Here is a 20,395-nt window from a genome sequence, read left to right as displayed (position 1 = left end):
AGACGTTTCATCCGAGAAGCTTCTTCAGTTCTAAGAGGAACAAGTTTGAAAGAGTGAAAGAAGCATCCATGTCCACTGTGAATGGCCATCTTTGAACAGAGGGCGGGGCTTATGACACCAGCTGTCTGCCATCTCTAATCCAGTTTGAGATCCTTCCCAGACGCCTTAACGCCCACTCACATCCTGGGCCATCTGACCTCAGGGAATCACATGATAGGGTGGGGCTAGGTCTCACAGCAGTTTACCCAAAACCCTGGCTGATTGTGACCTACACCCGTTTTCACACCTTGGCTCATGTGATTAGGCAGAGGATCAATAGGGGGTCCATGTCCCTCTTGGGGGGACACTCCCACAGGGTTAAATCTGGGAACTGAAGAAGCCTCTCGGGTGAAAGGTCTTCAAGAAACTTAAAGAAGTCCAGACGCTTTTCTTTCCGAGCTCCTTAGACTACACAAACAACTTGATGATCCCTCAGTATTTTGGGAACATATTCTACCAAGAACTGAGAGAAAGTTGAACTTTTTGGAAGCTTTGCTGTAACATGTTCAAAATAACTGCATTTCATAAAAAGATCATCATAGCAACAGTCAAACATGTGATGGTCGAAGTAGGGTCAATGCTTCACAACCTGGAAGAGCTTCTGGAACTGACAGAACCGTGAACTTGTTCTCTTATCAGTTCAAAACTGCACTCTGTATGTACTTTAATTATCTTTGCATAACATCAAAATATTAAACATGTGCCTTTGATAAATAAGCAAAACACAAGAATACTTTTTTACAGTACTGTAGTTGAATTAACATACTCTTGGTAAAGTCATCGTGGTGCTGGACGATGACAACATTCACATCTATGCGGATGGTAACACTGGATGCACTGGGTCCACTGATCTTGGTGTGGATAAGTGAGTGGGTGATAACTATCAGTGAGTGAGACTCGTCCTACCTCACAGCTCTGCCAGCGATTGGGGATGTTGGGCCGAAGCTTCTGCTCACAAACCACCCTTCTCATCTCCTCCACTGATGGATCTGACTGGACCAGGTCATAGTAGGGCAGCTGGTAGTCCTCATGAATGCCTGACAGAAAAACAGCACAATGAAAACTCAGGTCTTCTGTTTACCTTGTAAATACTGCAAAACCTAGCTCCAGTCAGGTTCTCAGTTCATTGTTGCCACCTAATGAACTTCAAAGTGTTTATTTGACCCTCACCTCCCATGGAGCAGCGACTGGCGATCTCCCAGAAGACTAGGCCCATGGCGTAGATGTCAGCTCGTTTGAAAGACTCAAAATGCTTCATGTTTATGGAGTCGTCCAGCACCTCTGGAGCCATATACCTGAGGACGGATAGGACGGGCTGGTGAACAACGCTTGGTCCAAAAACACAACCAAATACAGTCCCCACTGAGACTGTGCACTGTTACCCACAGTGATTACCCACAGCGTTTTATGATGGTAAAGTTAAGTCCCTGCTAACGTGCTAGTGTTTACCACTGTATCTCTGAGCAGGCTGGTCAGGATACTCATGTGGCAGCCATTAATGCCAATCATATATTATAAGTATGGACTCCTGTGGTCAGATAGACTCTGATGGTAGAAACAGACAAGTGTTGTCACTCTGGACGCTTGTGCAGTCACCTGGCACATGTATGCATGTCATTTCTAAGCTCGTTGTTAAAAACTACTTAGAACCATAGCAGCATCTAGCTCATATGATGTGCTTTAGTTAAGAAGCAGTATTATCACCAGTTCTATACTCATTCTAACTGTCACCATCATGGTACCCTGCATGTACTTGGGACTGAGCTAATAACAACTCTTGTTAAATGAGATCTCTGGATATCCAAATGAAACACAAACATATTTAAGCTTGTATGGTATTTCATGTTTGCGTTACAGCGATGACTAAAATCCGACTTCCACGGTTTGACCATCCAAAATAATGTGCTGAACTGTGTGAAGTGCTTTGAGTGGACAAGCAGAGCCAAGCCAACTTTACTTATGAAGAAAGTTAAACATGCACCGCAGTAAAATAATAAATATAAAAAATTAAAAACATAAAAGCATGAATAAAAATATAAAATACACTTAAACTTAAGTGAAGCTGGAAAGGCTCCAAGTAACGCATGTGATACTCACAGCGTAGCCACGACCAGCTCAAGTAATGGTGACCTTATCTGAACTTTAGTAGATGCCCCAATGGTATGAATTTGAATATCCGCGGTAACATTTTTCTGGAGTTATTGTGCTCACAAGATTGTCTGAAAAGTTGAGCTCAAACTCCTCCCCGACTCAGATAATGTGAAAATCCTACATGGCCTGTTTATGAAGTTGGCTGCCCGGCGTCTATTACAGCTAAGGGCCAAGACAAGCAGCAAACACGCCTCACTAAACACAACACTGTTTTAATTGTGCAGAAAGTAACAGTATTAATCATATTGTATAAATCCTTTGTGTGCAGTGGCTGTCACAAAAAAGAACATTTGTCCATGAGCTCAGAAACACAATCCTACATCTGGATTTAAAAAGAAGAAAATATGAGTAACAAAAACAGTTCAAACACTTATAGTTTATGTCATGGTTAACAGTCAGTATCTATACGGGCAGTTTGAACTGGTCAGACAGGTACAGGCTGCCATTCACTCCATCATGATCAGAAACATTTTCACACTAATGTACCAAAGCAGTTACCAACAACACACACACACACACACATACACACACACACACACAGGACAATAGTTTCTTATGAGCACAAACTAGCAGAGCTTTGAGTGGCCACAAGATGGCAGTAATGTACTGGAACGACACAAACAGGCGAGCCGCTTCATGACACCACTGCTGGAGGCGAAGAAGAGATACTGGTTTACTCTGGTACATTTGAATGTATGTTTATTTGGAAAGGTACACTTGGTCACTTGATCTAGGGCTGTTCGATATAACGACATATATCGGATGACGATATGAAAACATATTTCATTTCATTTTACGCTATCATTTCTTTCGTGGTGTCGCTAAATAAACTTTTTACAGAATATTTTTCCCTGTTCTGATGGTCACTGTAGCGGCTATATTCATTTCTTAAAGTTCTCTCTTTCTCTTACATTTAATATAACCACACTACGGACGGACAAGCGACTGTTTTTACGCGTTGTTTATTTTCCACATAAACCTTTCACAATAAAGCTGAAGATCCTGTTGAGATTTTTCAAAATAAACTGAAACACGTGAAAAAGTATGGAGAGAGTTTACGGATGTGAAGCAAAAATCAGGTGCTCAAAGTAAACTTTAGACTCAAACGTTAGAACAGGTTTTTCCCGCAGCACGCCATGTAATAAATACAAAGAAACAACTTATGACTAAAAATATATCGTTTCATGCATTGGTCAAAACAGGTACACGATGCCCAGCTGGAAACACTTCACACAGGTCGAGTTGAACGAGATTCACAGAATTTGCAGAAAAAGTAACATTTTTGTGATATGTATGATTGTCGGGACGATAAATGTCTTATATCAGGATATGAGAGTTTGGTCATATCACACAGCCCTACCTCAATCTGTAGCCAGGGTGATATCATTAAAAACCCTCAGGAGTGCAAATCTGATGCTATTAAGAGACTCGAACATCTAAAAAGGCTTTGAGTTAGACGGACACAACTTTCTCCAAAATGTTTGACAGAAAAAGAAGTTTATAAAGTTGGATATCACAGTGGGAAACAGGCAGCTTTTTGCACTCTTCCATGTTTAAAAGTTTTAGGAATACACACACACACACACACACACACACACTTGAATAGAAAAATTGAAAATTGAAATGAAAAAGACTAGCACTACTTTGTAACCATCATCTTCTTGCGTCACTAACATTTTACAGGTGTAGAGTCAAAGGTCAAAGGTTACCTTTTGGTCCCTACTCTGTGGTTTGGAGCGATGTCGATGGTGTCGGTGGCAGAGTCATGCCGCACAGCCAGACCCAGGTCAGCGATGCAGCACGTCCCGTTTTTCTTCACCAGGATGTTCTTCGACTTCAGGTCTCTGTGGGCAATAGCTGGCTTTCCTGCACACCCAGAGGTACAATCAGCACACGCCCACAACTAACCAAGAAGCCTGTGAAGGTTCTCAGTCATCCAGGTCATCGTAGTCTAAGGAGCTTGGAAAGAAAAGCGTCTGGACTTCTTTAAGCTGCTTGAAGACGTTTCACCTCTCATCCAAGAAGCTTCTTCAGTTCTAGGGTCAAATGGTGGAGAGTCCCAGATTTAAGCCCAGTGGGAGTATCCCCCCAAAGAGGGACAAAGGACCCCCTGATGATCCTCTATCTAATCACATGAGCCAAGGCATGAAAAGGCCTTGAAAATGCCTCTACCTAATCATGTGACTAGGTAGAGCAGGGGTCCCCAATCCCAGTCCACGAGGGCTGGTGTCCTGCAGGTTTTGGATCTCACCCTGGGTCAACACATGTTGAGAAGGTAATTTATCCATTTAAATCAGCTGTGATGGATCAAGGACACATCTAAAACCTGCAGGACACCGGCCCTCGTGGACTGGGATTGGGGACCCCTGAGGTAGAGGATCATCAGGGGGTCCATTGTCCATCTTTGGGGGGATACTCCCACAGGGCTTAAATCTGGGACTCTCCACCATTTGACCTTAGAACTGAAGAAGCTTCTTGGATGAGAGGTGAAACGTCTTCAAGCAACTTAAAGAAGTCCAGACGCTTTTCTTTCCAAGCTCCTTAAACAACTAACCAAGAAATATACCTACGGTTAAATGACCTTACAATAAATACTTGTTTTTCCTCCCTAACTTGATAAATGTATTTTATTGCATGTATTATACTTTTTGTGAAGTACATGTAACGCAGCTTCTGACATATGTGAGTACTGGGCCTTTTATGAATATGCAATGAAGTGCTTTCAGTTCAAACCTATTGTTCTGCTGCAGCCAATCACATTTCAGATTGTCCTCCTCAGAACTGTTTTGATATACTTCAGGGGACATGAGAGGAACAGAAACTGGGCCTTCCAATAGGACAGTGACCCAGTTTTCATTACACACATCAGTGTACTTTGCTCAGATCTCACAGCAGCGTGCTGCGTCACCATACACTTCTGTCGGGACAGTATTGGACAACCAAGGCTGATTTCTGACCAACAATCCCTGGCTTTGTGTGCGATGGCTCAGACTGATGTCTATACTAGGGCTGGGTATCATCACTGATTTCTAGAATCAATTCGAATCCAATTCACAAGGTCCTGAATCGATTCGATTTGATTCGATTTGAATCGGGGAAATTTTGCCTCAGTCAGAAATATTCTAATTCTGATCACCTATCAGTACATTTCCACATTTTTATATCTATAAAAAGAAAGCTGACACTTGCGAGACTCTATCAAAGGTGTGAGCATCACAGCAGATTTGTGTCAAAGTAACTGAGGATAAAACAGAAAAACATGAAGGCGACTTTCCTGGTCTGGGATTTTATAACAGATAACCTTAAAAATATTCTGCAGTAGATCAAAAACGAAAGAAAGTCATTTATCAACATGTGAACATTACCTGATGCTGCTGACGTGAAGCAGAGCAAAGTTACAGCAGTTTTATTAGAGACACAGCTGAGCGTTTTGCAATTTTGCATAATTTTAAAAAGTTTACATTTGTTCAGTATTGAACAGCAGAAATGAGGCTTTCCTTTCAGAAGTAAGTAAAAAAAAAAACAAAAAAAAAAAACAGCAGCCGACTTGTGCGTAATAAGCAAGCGAATGATGCAGAAAACAGATTTTTAGATGGGAAACTGTTCTTGAAGTATACTGTGAGAGAGAAAGAGAGAGCTGTGCATGAAGTGTGATTTTATTGTGGTGGAAGCAAAACGGCAAAACTAAGAGTGATTTCATGACGATGTTTACGTGAAGCAAAATGTGAAGCGTAGTTTGGATCTTCTTTTGCTGCTGGTTCGGTCAATATTGTTTGGAGAGAGATAAAACTAACAGCTTCAGAATCAGCACAAAAAGGGCGTGAACACAAAGCGCGGACCCGCCGAAACATGAGAATCAGCGAGCTGTCGGCTTTCAGCCCCGACCGTGTCCGTGCCGTCGGGTGAGAAAGGCGACAGCTCGCTGATTCTGATGCGTTGGCGGGTCCGCGCTTTGTGTTTACGTCTTTGTGCAGAATCCATGTTCCTGCTCTCATTGACTGTTTTAGCTGTTTGGTGGTTGTTGAAATTTTGTGAGGTTTAACCTGAGATTCTGGCGTTTCAGGCAAAATAAAATTAGATTTAAAAATCGATTCAGGATTTTAATGAATCGATATCACGTTATCCAAGCCAGAATCGATTTTAATCGATAAATCGATAATCAAAACCCACCCCTAGTCTATACTCCAGCATACCTGCCTCTATCTGTATACTCATACAGGCTAACAGACTCCATGTTTACTCAGGCTGATTTAAACATACGTGGTCTTCACCTCAGTCGCCTCATGTGAGCTACTGAACGTGGTTTTTGTCACGCCTCCTCCGAGCATGTCTCCAGGCTGCTGATCAGCAAAGCTGGCACACTCGCTCGTGTCCAGCTACGTTTGGAAACTTGCGAGGCATGCATTACTCTGTTTGTTGGTGTTTGTGTTCACTATCCAAGCATTTAGAGCAGGGGTCCCCAATCTCAGTCCACGAGGGCCGGTGTCCCTGCAGGTTTTAGATCTCACCCTGGGTCAACACACCTGAATCACATGATTAGCTCATTACCAGGCCTCTGGAGAACTTCAAGACATGTTGAGAAGGTAATTTATCCATTTAAATCAGCTGTGATGGATCAAGGACACATCTAAAACCTGCAGGGACACCGGCCCTCGTGGTCTGAGATTGGGGACCCCTGATTTAGACACTGATTCACCTTGGATACATACAGGTGTGTGGTTCTCACCTTGCGTGCCAACAATCTCCATGTGAAGGTGGGCGAGGCCGCTGGCTGTTGACAGAGACAGTTTGATCATGCCCTCCACTGTGACCGTGTAGCGGTTCAGGTAGTCAAACAGGGATCCGTGTTCATGGTAGTCCGACACCAGCCACAGCTGAGTCCATGTTCCATTATCTACACGCAGAGCACAGAAACATGGATCACTATCACACTTCTCTAAGGCAGTACTGACACAGTGGCTGAGGTTTAATCACCAGTTGGTTAATAATGAAAGTGTGTAATATGCACAACACCTTAACCTTTGTGTCACTTTGACTCAGTGATGAGGTGCAGGGTGGATGATTCAAATCTGGCTTTCTCATCATATCCATGTACAGCAATCACAGCTTCATAGACCTTCAGCTTTCTACATGCCAATGTCTGCGTTCACTCTCAACTTAGAGCTCACTGCAGAGTGGGCAGCTGTGGACTGGTGTGGGCAGCTGTGGACTGCACAGGCTGATGGGTGATAATGTTGGGCATCAGCAGTTATCAACAATCAATCAGTGATTGTTGATCATTGCTGACAACTGAAGATCAGTGCTACCTTTCCCCACTGATGGATTCAACCAGTGTTACCATTGTTATGAATTCATAATCAATATTAAAGGTTCATGCACACCAGTGAAACGTGCATATCTGCATTCACTGGAATGAACGTGTGTGGAGAACGTTACACTAACTGCTCATCAAACCTGAAGACGTGCTCGTTAATGTCGCCTCCTTAACTTCCACGACAGAGACGTGCAGGCATTTAGCAAGTTACTATAACTGTAGGTCTGAGGGACATATGAATAAACAATGAAAACAATGATAAGTAAAGAAATACATCAGCAAGAAAATTCAAATTCAGCTGAAATATTTCAATTATAACGTAAAATTAATTCACCAAGAAAAAGAACATTAGTTATTATTGACGTCTGTCTTTAACTGCTCGACCCAACCGGTCGCAGCGATGGCCCCGCCCCTCCCTGAGCCTGGAGGTTTCTTCCTGTTCAAAGGGAGTTTTTCCTTCCCACTGTCACCAAAGTGCTTGCTCATAGGGGTGATGTTTTCTTTGTATAATTGTCGGCTCTTTACTTTACAATATAAAGACGTGACCAAGTGAACCTTGCCTGACATTTAAACTCTTTGTTATTGCACTGCCTGCCTGCCCACTCAGCAGGGTGACAACAATAAGCTGAGGGGTAACGGTGCCCTTTCTGACAAATGCCACTTGCACTGATATTCAATAATAATAATAACAATGTATACTTTATTAGTCCTGTAGGAAATCAGTCCTCTGCATTTAACCCATCCACTCAGTGAGGCAGTGGCAGCCACCAATCCAGCGCCCGGGGAGCAGTGTGTAGGGACAGTGCCTTGCTCAGGGGCACCAAAAGTACAAACACCAATTTTGGACCTAAGTGTACGCATACCACCTCCCAGGGATCACTTACAGAATCGTGTTTCCTGTTGTGCACCAGGTAGATGGTTGTTTGATATCGGATTTCATACATTTTCTAATATGTTTGTCTGGCTGTTACCTGGTCTGCCTGGTTAACTAAAGGTAAATGGATACATGAATGAATAAACACACACAAATAAATACATTTGTGTGTGTGGCTGACAAACAGTCTGGTGAACTCTGCGTCCTCCTGACTCTGAACTATGACCCCTGTGCTGTGTACCATTCACAGTGAATGCTGCTCTCCTCACTCTAATCTTGTTCCATCTTCTTGCAGCTCCCTGCTGGTTTCTCACCTTTATTGTCAGCAGCAATGAAGCCCAGGATATTCTCATGCCTCAGCATCACAGTCTGGTAGATCTCAGCCTCACGGAACCAGGAGCGCTCCTCTCGGGAAGAGAAAATCTTCACAGCCACCTCCTCGCCGCGCCATTTACCGCGCCAAACCTCACCAAAACGCCCCTTCCCAATGCTTTCCTGGAGGATGATAGTTCTGGCAATTGTTCTTTGGACCAGCAGTGGGAGACCTGAAAGGAAGTGGACGGATATATGAGTGATGGTCCTGCTGACCATGAAAAACAATGAGACTAGTCTACAACGCAAAAACACTCTGATATCAAATTCAACTTGGGAACCGTTTCATGTCAAACCTCTGTAAACAGAGACGACTCGTATGTCTGCTACCACCCGTGACAGCAGCTAGGAATCAACGAGCCACGCACATCCCAGAACTGAAGTCCGCTTCCACATTTGGACTTTGTCATTCACCTCATGACTGGTGTCGGTAATCAGTGTTAGCATAGAGCTTAATCTGGTCAAATCCAGGTGACTTGATTAGGTGATTATGTTTTTGCTTTGCCCCTGATGAATCATAAACTTAGAGCCTTAAATGAAGAGAGACTTCCTGTACAGGAGTAACTGGCTGATCCACAAACCCTCCTGCCCGTGCTGGGACCACGCCCACCTCACCACCCATGAGAACTTTAACATTCCACTTGTTTTTCCTTTAATTTAACTTTATTCATTCATTTATGGACTTGACTTCCATCGCTCTCCTCTGCCCTTATAATAATACATTATAGACTCACACACACATTTCACTGTGTCGTTGTAATATATGAATAAATTAAACAGGATTTTTTTATCTTTCCTCAGATACCTTTCACAGACTTTCTCGAAAAATGACAACTAAACAAACAGACTGTTGTAGTGGATGGTTTCATCTGAATCAGCCACCTGACTCCTGTAAATCACAATAGATGGAGGGTCCAGTGCACCCCGTCTGGGACAAGTTTACTGGGATCCTACCCTGGACCCAGGCCTGGGGTGAAGGCTCCATGGCAAGCCTTTACCCGTGCAAACCTATGTTGGAGCACAGAGGTGTTCATAGGGGCACGTAGCACCAGGACACACTAGGTCACAGGTCAATAACTGATTTTGAAATTGTGTCATCATATCTGTGGCTGGACACGGAGGTGCTGAGTTGGATCAGGTGGCGGGAGAAGATGCTGGACAGGTGCACCCAAACGTGCAGCGGGTGAGCGAACATCTGAGCCTCAGTCCACCACATCTGCCATCTCTGATAGAGCTGTAATTGCATTCTGAGGGAGGCTGAGGACGTTGAGTGGACCATGTTCCTCACCTCTGAGGCCGCTGCAAGGGGTTGCGGCTGCAATTGTTGTTGCAGCAACAAGGTGCAAGGTGAAGGGAGTTGTCTTACTGGGCTTGATTAGCCTGTTGGGCCAGCCTTGGAGTGATTTAGGTGGTATTCTGCACACACAGTTTACAGTGGTGGTGGGATGCTGCTGACCTCAACACAATGAAAGGAACACTGAGGATCTCCCACTGCCAATACTGCGTGGCGATCTGGAGCGGAGCTTCCCAGGATGGGTTTGTGATCACAGTTCTCAGCCTGCCTGGGAAAGTCTGTGGTAATCGAGGGTTCTAGGGTTCTGTTGGGGTGGTAGAACACTGGACCAGCTCGTCATCCTCTCGGTGACATCAGAGGGTGTGTGGGAGTTTGCCGACCAGTGTGTGTGTGTTTTGTGGATGGAAGGGATTTACTAGCTGTACATGCTCTCTGATCAGACAGGAAGCAATGAAGAACATGAATGCACAAACCGTCCTGTGACAGAACGCTGCTCTGTTTAAATCAAACTGTATGGACTTTTAATGGCAGCAGTGTTAAAGACTGAAAGTCATCAATCTACAATCCAGGAACAACTCAAAAAATGTGAAAATCGTCTCACTGCTTTGGAAAACTGCTCATGAGACACAGGAAAAAAAAGTGGGACTGAAATTCCAGCGTGATTTCAACAGGCTGTTTACACACACAGCCAGCATAGCGATTACAACAGGCCATGCAGTGCAGACTCACACAGAACTGCAGTCTGCTTTAAGTCAACACAAATAATCTAAGCTGTTGCTTGGCAGCATGTTGGAGGTGCCAGTCATCATTCATGGCTACCATGCAGGAGAGCTTTGAATACACATTTTTATAGGATGGGATCAGTGCATATAAAAACGCATCCAGTCGACCAAATCTCGTATAATTCAAAGCTGCTTCTTCCTTTCTCTGGAACAGAAGAGAATCCTGAAACACAGACAGTGTGATGGTGCCGTGGTCACAGCCGTCACCTCACAGCTGCTGGATCCAGTCTGTGGGTGTGCACACTCTCTGTGACACACTGCCTACCTGTATGTCATCATTCTGGCCCTGTGACAGCTGGAAGAAGTGGGATTCATGTGTGCGTTTGCACAGGAATTTAGTTTTGGTGATACCACCTATTCAGTCGTGCTTGTGTGCAAGAATGCAAAGCCTGTCAGGAATGATGCAGCATGTAGATGAGATGCTGACGTGTTGAAGTGGGCCAGAACAGGAACTTTCCCAGGGGACACATAAGGAACTGGGACTGCTGTGAAGGTTCCAGCATCGAGCTCCAGTCTGATAGGTTGATGTTATGAATAAATAAGGAAAATCTGAAACATGCCGACATTTTAGGACTGACTAATCAACATTTCCCAAAGCAGTTGTGAACAAAGTGTGATGTCTTTCGCCTCCTGGTGCACAATAAAATAATTACAGTCACCTTTTCTTGCATTCACTTCAAATGTCTGACATGCTTCCCTTTCCTCCAGCCGATCCGAGCATGCATGCACTTCCATGAACAAATCACTCCCTGCTGTAGTCCACTGCTGCCACTTCCTGTCAACCTCCACCTCTTTCATTGTACCACATGCAAAGACAAGTAACTGGGTCATGCTGCACACATCACCAGCCACGTTATAGTGGTAAAGGCATTAAAAGAAAGAAACAATGTCCACTCTGACCCGACGGCCCTCATTTACTAACATGTCACTTCTTTCCTGCGCAAAACACAAACATGAAACGCAAACTTACTGTCAGATTTATGAAACATGCACATCAGCCTATTTTGGTCAACAACTGTGCATATGTTAGCAAATCTGACTTTTTGAATTTTGAGCAGGTAAACAACGACAGGGCCACGTTCAGCACTGTAGAGCATCTCCTCTGCTCTATTTAAAAGCCTGGAAGCAGCGAGGAACTGAGCAGATGTTGTCCTGTCCCTGTTACATGTACACTTCTAGCTGCTCAGTCCTAAGTCCTCTCTGTCATAGTTTTGTTTCAGTCAGTCAAATGTCTGTTTGTCCCCTGCACCCTTCTACTATGAGTCCATACTGTTAGATACAGTGTGCATTTTAGCATTGTCTTGGTGAAACATGCAGGGCATGCCCTGAAAGAGCTGCTGGGAGTGTTTTTACCTTTATATACCTTAGAAATGCCTAAATCCTCCTTCAGCTGATCGCTGCACAAATATGTACAAATTAGACCCTGAGATGTAGCGTTTTACCTGATCCAGAGCCTGAAGTGGTCATGTCATAGATTAGGTCCTTCAGTGTTGTTCCCACAGTGATGAAAGGGTGGTCCATGGAGGGGTCCTCCTCATTAGGCACCCGATGGTGGTGGTGGTGGTGAGCCCCGGCTCCCCCGGCGCCCAGGCCTCTGTGGCTGTGGCAAACATAGAACGCCAAAACCAGCAGCAAGCAGAGCACACATACAGGGCCAGCAATGACAGCAGCGAGGGCCACCGGCCCCAGAGGAGAAGGGGTCGCTGTGGGGCCTGCAAGACACAAAGAGGAGTTGGTCAGAATACCTACAGACCCACAGCCTGGAACTGTGCTGGTCTGACTGCAACCTGGAAGCATAAAGGTTAATGTGACGACAAGCCTTAAGTCCTTGTTTTTGTTCTGTGGATATCAGAGTTCACAACACAGGTTTACGTGGATTTAGGACCTCAATCATGCAGTGCTGTAGAAACCCATTTACACTGGATTGGGCATTCCAGTTTAAACCTGGTGTGTATTTAGGCAGGTAGCTATGTGTAGTTTAGGTTTGTGTACTCAAACAACTTCAGATGTGACATCAATATTATCACACGGTGCCGTATAGTTAGCATAAAACCACACATCGCACACACAACAACGTTTTTTTTGTAACAATGCTCATCAGTACTACCATCAAAGAGCTGCAGAAAGAAAGACTGTCCATTTACACATCAATGATGTAGAGAACAGTTCCCCGCAGAGAACCCGTTCCCCTTAGAGAAATCGTTCCCTGTTGAGAACAGTTCCCCGCAGAGAACCCGTTCCCCTTAGAGAACTCGTTCCCTGTAGAGAACAGTTCCCCGTAGAGAACCCGTTCCCCTTAGAGAACTCGTTCCCTGTAGAGAACAGTTCCCCGTAGAGAACCCGTTCCCCTTAGAGAACCCGTTCCCCTTAGAGAAATCGTTCCCTGTTGAGAACAGTTCCCCGTAGAGAACCCATTCCCCGTAGAGAACAGTTCCCCGTAGAGAACCCATTCCCCGTAGAGAACAGTTCCCCGTAGAGAACCCGTTCCCCGTAGAGAACCCGTTCCCCGTAGAGAACCCGTTCCCGGGTGGGTGATATGTCGAGGATACTCAACGAGTCGCAAATTCACTGTGAGTTTTTTTCTCCCACACCCTGTGAACACATCATTAATCACCCCTATCTATTTAACGATCTACCTGGTGCACTGTGCCGAGCGTGTGTGCTCATCTGCTACTAGACAGGGAAAATAGGGCAACAGCAGAGTTTTAGACGATCGAGGGAATGAGAGCCACTGCTGTTTGGATTTATCGAGGAGGATGAACGAAATGCCATCTTTAGAAAAACATGAATTCTGACCTCTAACACAAAAGTACAATAAAGTAGAACTGAAGTACTATGAAATACTATGTTCAGCCATCAGTTTGTTCAAGCTTCGCTGGGTCATGCATCAGAACCCACCAGAGTCCACCTCGGACTACATCACTACAATACTTATTTTTGGGGGGTCAGTCAAAGTCCAGACTTAAATCCAATGAACTTAACAGGCCAGTCGTGCAGTTCTTGATGCCAATAATTTAATGAAAACTGCATTTTATATTTACTTGGGTTGTCTTTTGTTTTTATGTAAAACTGTACGTCAGTGCAGTCACCCTCAGCTCCCTCTTCACCACATTAGACCAGTACAGCACCAGTCCATTAACTGCCCACTCCATTCTGGGGGTGGCTGTAGCTCAGGAGGTAGCGCAGTTCACCTACTGATCAGAAGGTTAGTGGTTCGACCCCTGGCTCCTCCAGTCTGCATGAGTGTGATTGTGTGTGAATGTCGTCAGAAAAGCACTCAGTTTAGAGACAGTGCTTGTGAGAATGGGTGTGATTGGGTGAATGTGGCGTGTTGTATAGAGCTTTGAGTACTCCGGGAGAGTAGAAAAGCGTTATATAACAATCAGTCCATTTACCACTCATGAACAAGCTCCCAGACCCTTCTACTCTAAGGCTCTCGCGCTCTCTCCATTGGTTTGTTTTAACGATTGAGAAGCTTTTATCACGCCTACAGTAACATAGTAGCTGTACTTAATAATTAAAGGAAGACATGAAGAGGCAATGTGGTTGGTTTTCTTCTCTTACCAGTGGGGGTCACCGGGTCTTTGTTGCAGTAGTCTGTGGTACAGCACAGTGGGTAAATGCCACTGTCATCTTTGGTAGATGGGGCACAGATGAAGGGTCGGTCTCGTGGGATCAAGTCACGTTCGTGCACACACTGGCGTTGCTCAATGGTCATCCGGCTGCCCGACTTTTGGATGGCTACAAAGCAGATACCATCTGTCGTGCAGCTGGAGTTGGTACTGCAGCGGTCACAGTAACAATGAAGGCCTGGAAGAGGAAAAAGGGGGAAGGGTTAATTCAGCTCAGCTTCATTTATACAGCACCAAATTACAACAACAGTCGCCACAAGGCGCTTTATATTGTAAGGTAGGCCCTACAATAATACATACAGAGAAAAACCAACAATCATATGACCCCCTATGAGCAAGCACTTTGGCGACAGTGGGAAGGAAAAACTCCCTTTTAACAGGAAGAAACCTCCGGCAGAACCAGGCTCAGGGAGGGGCGGGGCCATCTGCTGTGATTGGTTGGGGCGAGAGAAGGAAGATAGGATAGAGTTGGTTTTCTGTGTGTATTAAGCTGCTAGTTCATTTGACAAGCTGAGTGGCTATGAGTCATCTCTATGTTCAATGCTATCACATCATGGGGTGGCTGTCGCTCAGGTGGCAGAGCAGGTCAGCCACTAACTGTCAGCCACTAACCGGAACGTCAGTGGTTTGATCCCATTGCTGCTCCAGGTTGCTTGCCAAATATCCTTGGGCAAGATACTAACCCCATGTTGCTCTCCAATGGATCCAGTGTGAATGTATATGAACGTTAGATATAGAGATGGCACGATACCACTTTTTTATGTCCGATACCGATACCGATATCATAAATTTGGATATCTGCCGATACCGATATGAATCCGATATAGTGTGTTTTTTAATCAATAAAACTGTTTTTTAATCAATAAAACTGTTTTTTTAATATCTTGCTGCATTTTGTATAAGTTCATACTCAAGTTTAAATAAACAAAAACACTAAAGCTATTCTGTTATACCTGTATGTAAAAAATACACTGCACCCAAAATATTTCATAGTTCAGCAACACTGATCAATCTAATAAACTTAAACATGCTCCATCCTCCCTATTCTGGTATTTTAAAGAGTACTTAGCAGAAATATTAAGCAACCTAACTAATAGGGTTGCAAACTCCCAGCAAGAAAAAAAAAAAATAGGGAACCAACCCCACCCTCCACCTCATGATGCTTAATCGATGTAATCAACTTTAATTTGATGCAGGGTGAAAAAAAATGCACAGAAATAAATTATTTTTCAAGAATAATTAAATAGATTCAACATCTTTCTTCAACAGAATTGCAGACTGCACAGATGGTACCGTCCCAAAGGAAAAAGTACTATAGCTTACTAGGGTATATTAGACTTAACAGTTACTATATACAGTAATGGACTTCTATACATTTTACATCAGATTCAAACTTTGGGTGTAAGATTCAGATAATTATTTATTAAAAGTGAGACATTTTAAATGAGAATAAGAAAGAAAAGTATGTCTTTGTGCCCCCTTTTCCCTGTTCATGCCCTATCGGCCCCCCTGGCTACACTTTGCTAGATCCGCCCCTGCACAGTTACCAGCTGTCAGCTACGTAGAAAAGGATCCTGGTGTAGAAAGTAATATTAAATACATTCTAACAACAGCTTATCAAGCTTAAACGTGCTGCTGTTGTTCAGCCGCTGGTTTCCTCTTTCTGGTGCAAAGTGGGCCAAAAACAAAGAAGAGAGACGGACTCGCGACAGAAAAGCCGATCAGCTGATCATTGATCAGTTTCATGATTGATGTAGCGGCAGGAGAGGGAGAGAGAGAGGCAGTCGGTCCATATATCGGTTGTTAAGCTTAACGTGGGAACGCTTTACAAACATTCAGAGATGAACTTACACACTTGCTTTGCTTCTCTCTGGGATAACTTCCTCGGAGATGAAATGCTGGTTTGGCAGCGAGGCTACAAATACACACAGCCGCTCTATCACGTGAGCACACTGCTCCGACGTGCTACGGTTATGAGCCGAGTTACGCCGTGTCGCAAGTTTTGTGAGGTGTTTTTTTGATATTTAATGGATCGGATTACATTTTTTATTTCTCTCCGATATCCGATCCAGTAATTTAGGTCAGTATCGGACCGATACCGATACGTAATATCGGATCGGTCCATCTCTAGTTAGATAGAGCACTTAAGAGCTTAGAAAAAGTGCTTGTGTGATTGGGTGAATGAATTAGTTGTATAAAGCGCTTTGAGTGCTCAGAGTAAAAAAGCGCTATATAAGAATTTAAATTTACCATATATATTAGCATGTATGTGCTAACTGGTAGAAAAAGAGGAATAAATAAAAGACAGAAAATACTGGCAGTGCTGCCCCTCAGCCTCCTGGCAGACACCTTAACACCTTGGGGATAAATAAAGTCTCTTTGACTATGTTATCCTACGTCACCATGTTGACAAAACCTAGGTGTCCACGCCACACGCCTGCCGAGCAGGGTCACAACAATACCCCATTAGCTTAAAGCAACAAGCTTGTGTAAATTGAAGACGCAAACGTAAGTAAAGAATCTGAGTTTAAAGTCTCTGTTCACTGTCTGTCTAAATAAAGTTGACTTGGATCACATCTATGGACAGTTAACCTAAGCCCTATCTATCTATCTATCTATCTATCTATCTATCTATCTATCTATCTACATGTGTTTGGACTGTGAGAGGTAGCCGGAGTACCCGAAGAGAACGCACGCAGGCAGAGGGAGAACACGCCACATAAGAATCAGTCCATTTACCATTTATTCATCAAAGACACAAACGCACCACAACAATAGCCTGATAGAGTCATCACATGATATTAAACAGGAGCTGCCAACTCAGCTCTCGAGTGGGCAATCACAATGAAGCAGTTCATTTTCATCTGTAGGTTCAGGCTGCGCTTCATAGTTTGTCCACCAGATGTCACCAAAGAGAAATGTGTGGATAAGCTGCAGCTAATGAACCTTTCTCAGTACGAGCTTCAGAAACCTTCACTGGGCCGTGATTAAGAAGAAGCTTTCATTAAATAAGTATCTCATTCAGGTCTTTTACACTCAGCTTTATGGTAAATGGTAAATGGCCTGTATTTGTATAGCATTCTTACTCAGTCCCTAAGGACCCCAAAGCGCTTTACACTACAGTCAGTCATCCACCCATTCACACACACATTCACACACACTGGTGATGGCAAGCTACATTGTAGCCACAGCTGCCCTGGGGCGCACTGACAGAGGCGAGGCTGCCGGACACTGGCGCCACCGGGCCCTCTGACCACCACCAGTAGGCAACGGGTGAAGTGTCTTGGCCAAGGACACAACGACCGAGACTGTCGGAGCCGGGGCTCGAACCGGCAACCTTCCGATTACAAGACGAACTGCCAACTCTTGAGCCACGATCGCCCCACAGTACTCATCAGTATGTTACACTACTCATCAGAGCTAACCAACATTAATACCAGTGTTAGAACATGATATATGCATGGCTGAGGGTGATTATTTGTTGGCATTATGGCCCAACTGGGCATCAGCAGGCCGACAAATGCTGATACCAAATACCTGCAATGAGTAACTCCTGATACATGATCAGGAAAATCTGAAACAGTACATAAGAAACAGCAATGCCATCAATGGTCATGAATGCTGACATTGCATAATTCAGTCTGAAACGTCCCTATTTGCCAATATGATGGAGAACTTCCTTCACTTCTACAGAAGTAATATGTCAGTGTGGGCACTTCTACAGAAACCAACATTTCTAAAGAATGGGAGTTATGGGAACCAGCAGTGACGCAGAGAACTACAAACTCCTCTGGGATGTGACGATGAACACACACACACACACACACACCCAGCTTCTCCGGTTTTAATGGTCTCTGCTGTTGGTTTTACTGGAACTGACAGCTCATTAAATGAAGGGTTAATTAAGTGCAAGACTGAGGATGATATAAATGTTAGTTCTAACTAGTTTTCCATATCGACACACTCACAGAGCACTCTGTAGCCTAGCAACATGGCAGCAGTAACAAACATAAACGGTCCAAAAAGCAGGTTTTAATCAGTGGCTGCTTTCAGGGGAAAAACGAGTGTGGAAGATCATCACGGCCAAGCTAGGTGTAGATTCCTTGGTTGGGTGGACTGTAGTGGATTGTGGTTTCCTGTGGACCCACTGAGGCATGTCATTTAGGTTGATCAGAGGAGTCGAGCAGAATCTTCACCGGCAGCTCCCACAGAGAAAAGTCTTTTCCACACACACACACACACCACAGGCATGTGCTATCAGACTGACACAGCCATTCATGAACGGGCTTTTCTACATGAAGCATCTTACACAGCACGTCTCGCTCATTTAAGCACCTGTTCCTAGAATGAAGTGCTTTCTATCAAACATTTCCACACCCCACTAAACACATCAGGACCAACTCGGGCTTCACCACCTCTGCCAAGGATACCTTCACCCTGCTCCTGAGCCACAGCCAGAAATGCTGGTTTCATTTTACATGCTTTTTGTTGTGTGTTACGTTGCACACACACACACAAATTACTTCACAAAAACTACAAAATGATTATCGTACTGGGATTCAAGCTGGGGCGCTGTGCAGGACAGTCAATAACAGCTGCCTTCTTCACCAGGACTGATCGATGTGCTGGCCCCCCCTCACACAGCTTTGCTTGGTGTTTTCTTTCCAAATATTCCCTTCTTCCTTCCTGATTCTTCCCACTATGACAATATTCCCAGTCCCAGATGCACTGAAACATTTGTTCTTTTGGTTTTGGTTTTAAACACCATCTTCAAAACTTCATTAAACTAATAAGGACTTGTAAATACCAACACATGTGTTGTTTAGTGGATATTCTTTAAGCAGTAGAAGATGCTGAAGCCGCAGGTCAAAGCATTTTAATCACCTCTGCACACACCACCACAACAGCAACAGCAACAACATGCAATGTGCTTAATGTAAGGGAGGCTGCTAAACGATCCCTCGAGCTTCAAGCTAGTAACAGCGGTTACTAGTAACACACACTGTGTGTGTGTGTGTGTGTGTGTGTGTTATCCTTATACAGCTCAGAAATATATGGCTGGTTGTGTTAAAGCAACACAATCCATCCTTAGGTAAGTGCTCTGAATAATTAAGCAGCTGAGTGAGGAGTGTTATAGATGAGCAGATGATACAAAGGCAGAGTGTGCATATATGTGTGTGTGTGTGTGTGTACATGAACAGTTATTGAAGTGGTTGTTATAAATGTTCCAACAGCGTGCATCATTCATAATGTAACACACCACCATATGGAAAACTAATAAAGTCATACAAGAAGTGATTAGCTGAGGTCATTTTTAGTCACTGGTATTATTCATTCATTGATGAAGTGTAGTTTTTCCACACACCACTGCTTTTGCTTTATTTTGGGTTGAAAACAAACTTTAAAACCTGCTAAACAGATTTCTTTATGTCCTTTCATGTAAAATCTTAAAATTCTAGACGATGACTGTTTCTTTTATTGCCTCACTGTATCTCAAACAAAGCCTTGATTTTTGACCTGATATGAACCCGCTCATAAAAAAACAGAACAATAGGAATGTGGCGACCCAACAACACAAACAACACAAAGCACAGAGGTTCGCTTTAATCTGTGTCTGCATCAGCATGCCACGCTTTCTGTTTCCATTCTGGTTTCTAAGCGGAAGTCTCAAAGTATGTGGCGCAGTAACATTTCCGTTGTTTTGTCTAGACATGTGAGACACACCTGAGTAACACCGCTCAGTGTCTGTGTCTGCAGGGACAGACGAGCTGTGTGAGTCACTGCTGTCAGCTGGCTTTTATTTACAGCCACATCTCTGCTCTCATCTGTGTGTGTGTGTGTGTGTGTGTGTGTGTGTGTGTGTGTGTGTTAGCACTAAATCCAACTACATTGAAGTTAAAGTGTATAAATATATACAGCAGTAATAAGCACAAAGTA

The 20,395-nt window shown here is 44.0% G+C and overlaps 1 protein-coding gene across 2 annotated transcripts in view; it reads right to left on the bottom strand.

Annotated features, from left to right (window-relative positions):
• The window catches only part of tgfbr1b (transforming growth factor, beta receptor 1 b), a 45,203-nt gene that overhangs the window by 9,172 nt on the left and 15,636 nt on the right, over nucleotides 1-20,395 (bottom strand). Inside the window, exons 2-8 of one of the 2 annotated variants that reach the window (XM_003457515.5) lie at nucleotides 14,391-14,636; nucleotides 12,269-12,538; nucleotides 8,693-8,923; nucleotides 6,917-7,084; nucleotides 3,900-4,056; nucleotides 1,210-1,334; nucleotides 946-1,076 (exon numbers count right to left, since the gene is read on the bottom strand). In XM_003457515.5, the coding sequence (XP_003457563.1) occupies nucleotides 946-1,076; nucleotides 1,210-1,334; nucleotides 3,900-4,056; nucleotides 6,917-7,084; nucleotides 8,693-8,923; nucleotides 12,269-12,538; nucleotides 14,391-14,636 (1,328 nt within the window). 2 annotated transcript variants of the gene reach the window in all.

Source organism: Oreochromis niloticus, linkage group LG9 (assembly GCF_001858045.2).
Source record: "Oreochromis niloticus isolate F11D_XX linkage group LG9, O_niloticus_UMD_NMBU, whole genome shotgun sequence".
NCBI lineage: Eukaryota > Metazoa > Chordata > Actinopteri > Cichliformes > Cichlidae > Oreochromis > Oreochromis niloticus.
Note: the sequence above shows the minus strand (reverse complement) of the source record. Positions and strands in the feature narration are given on the sequence as shown.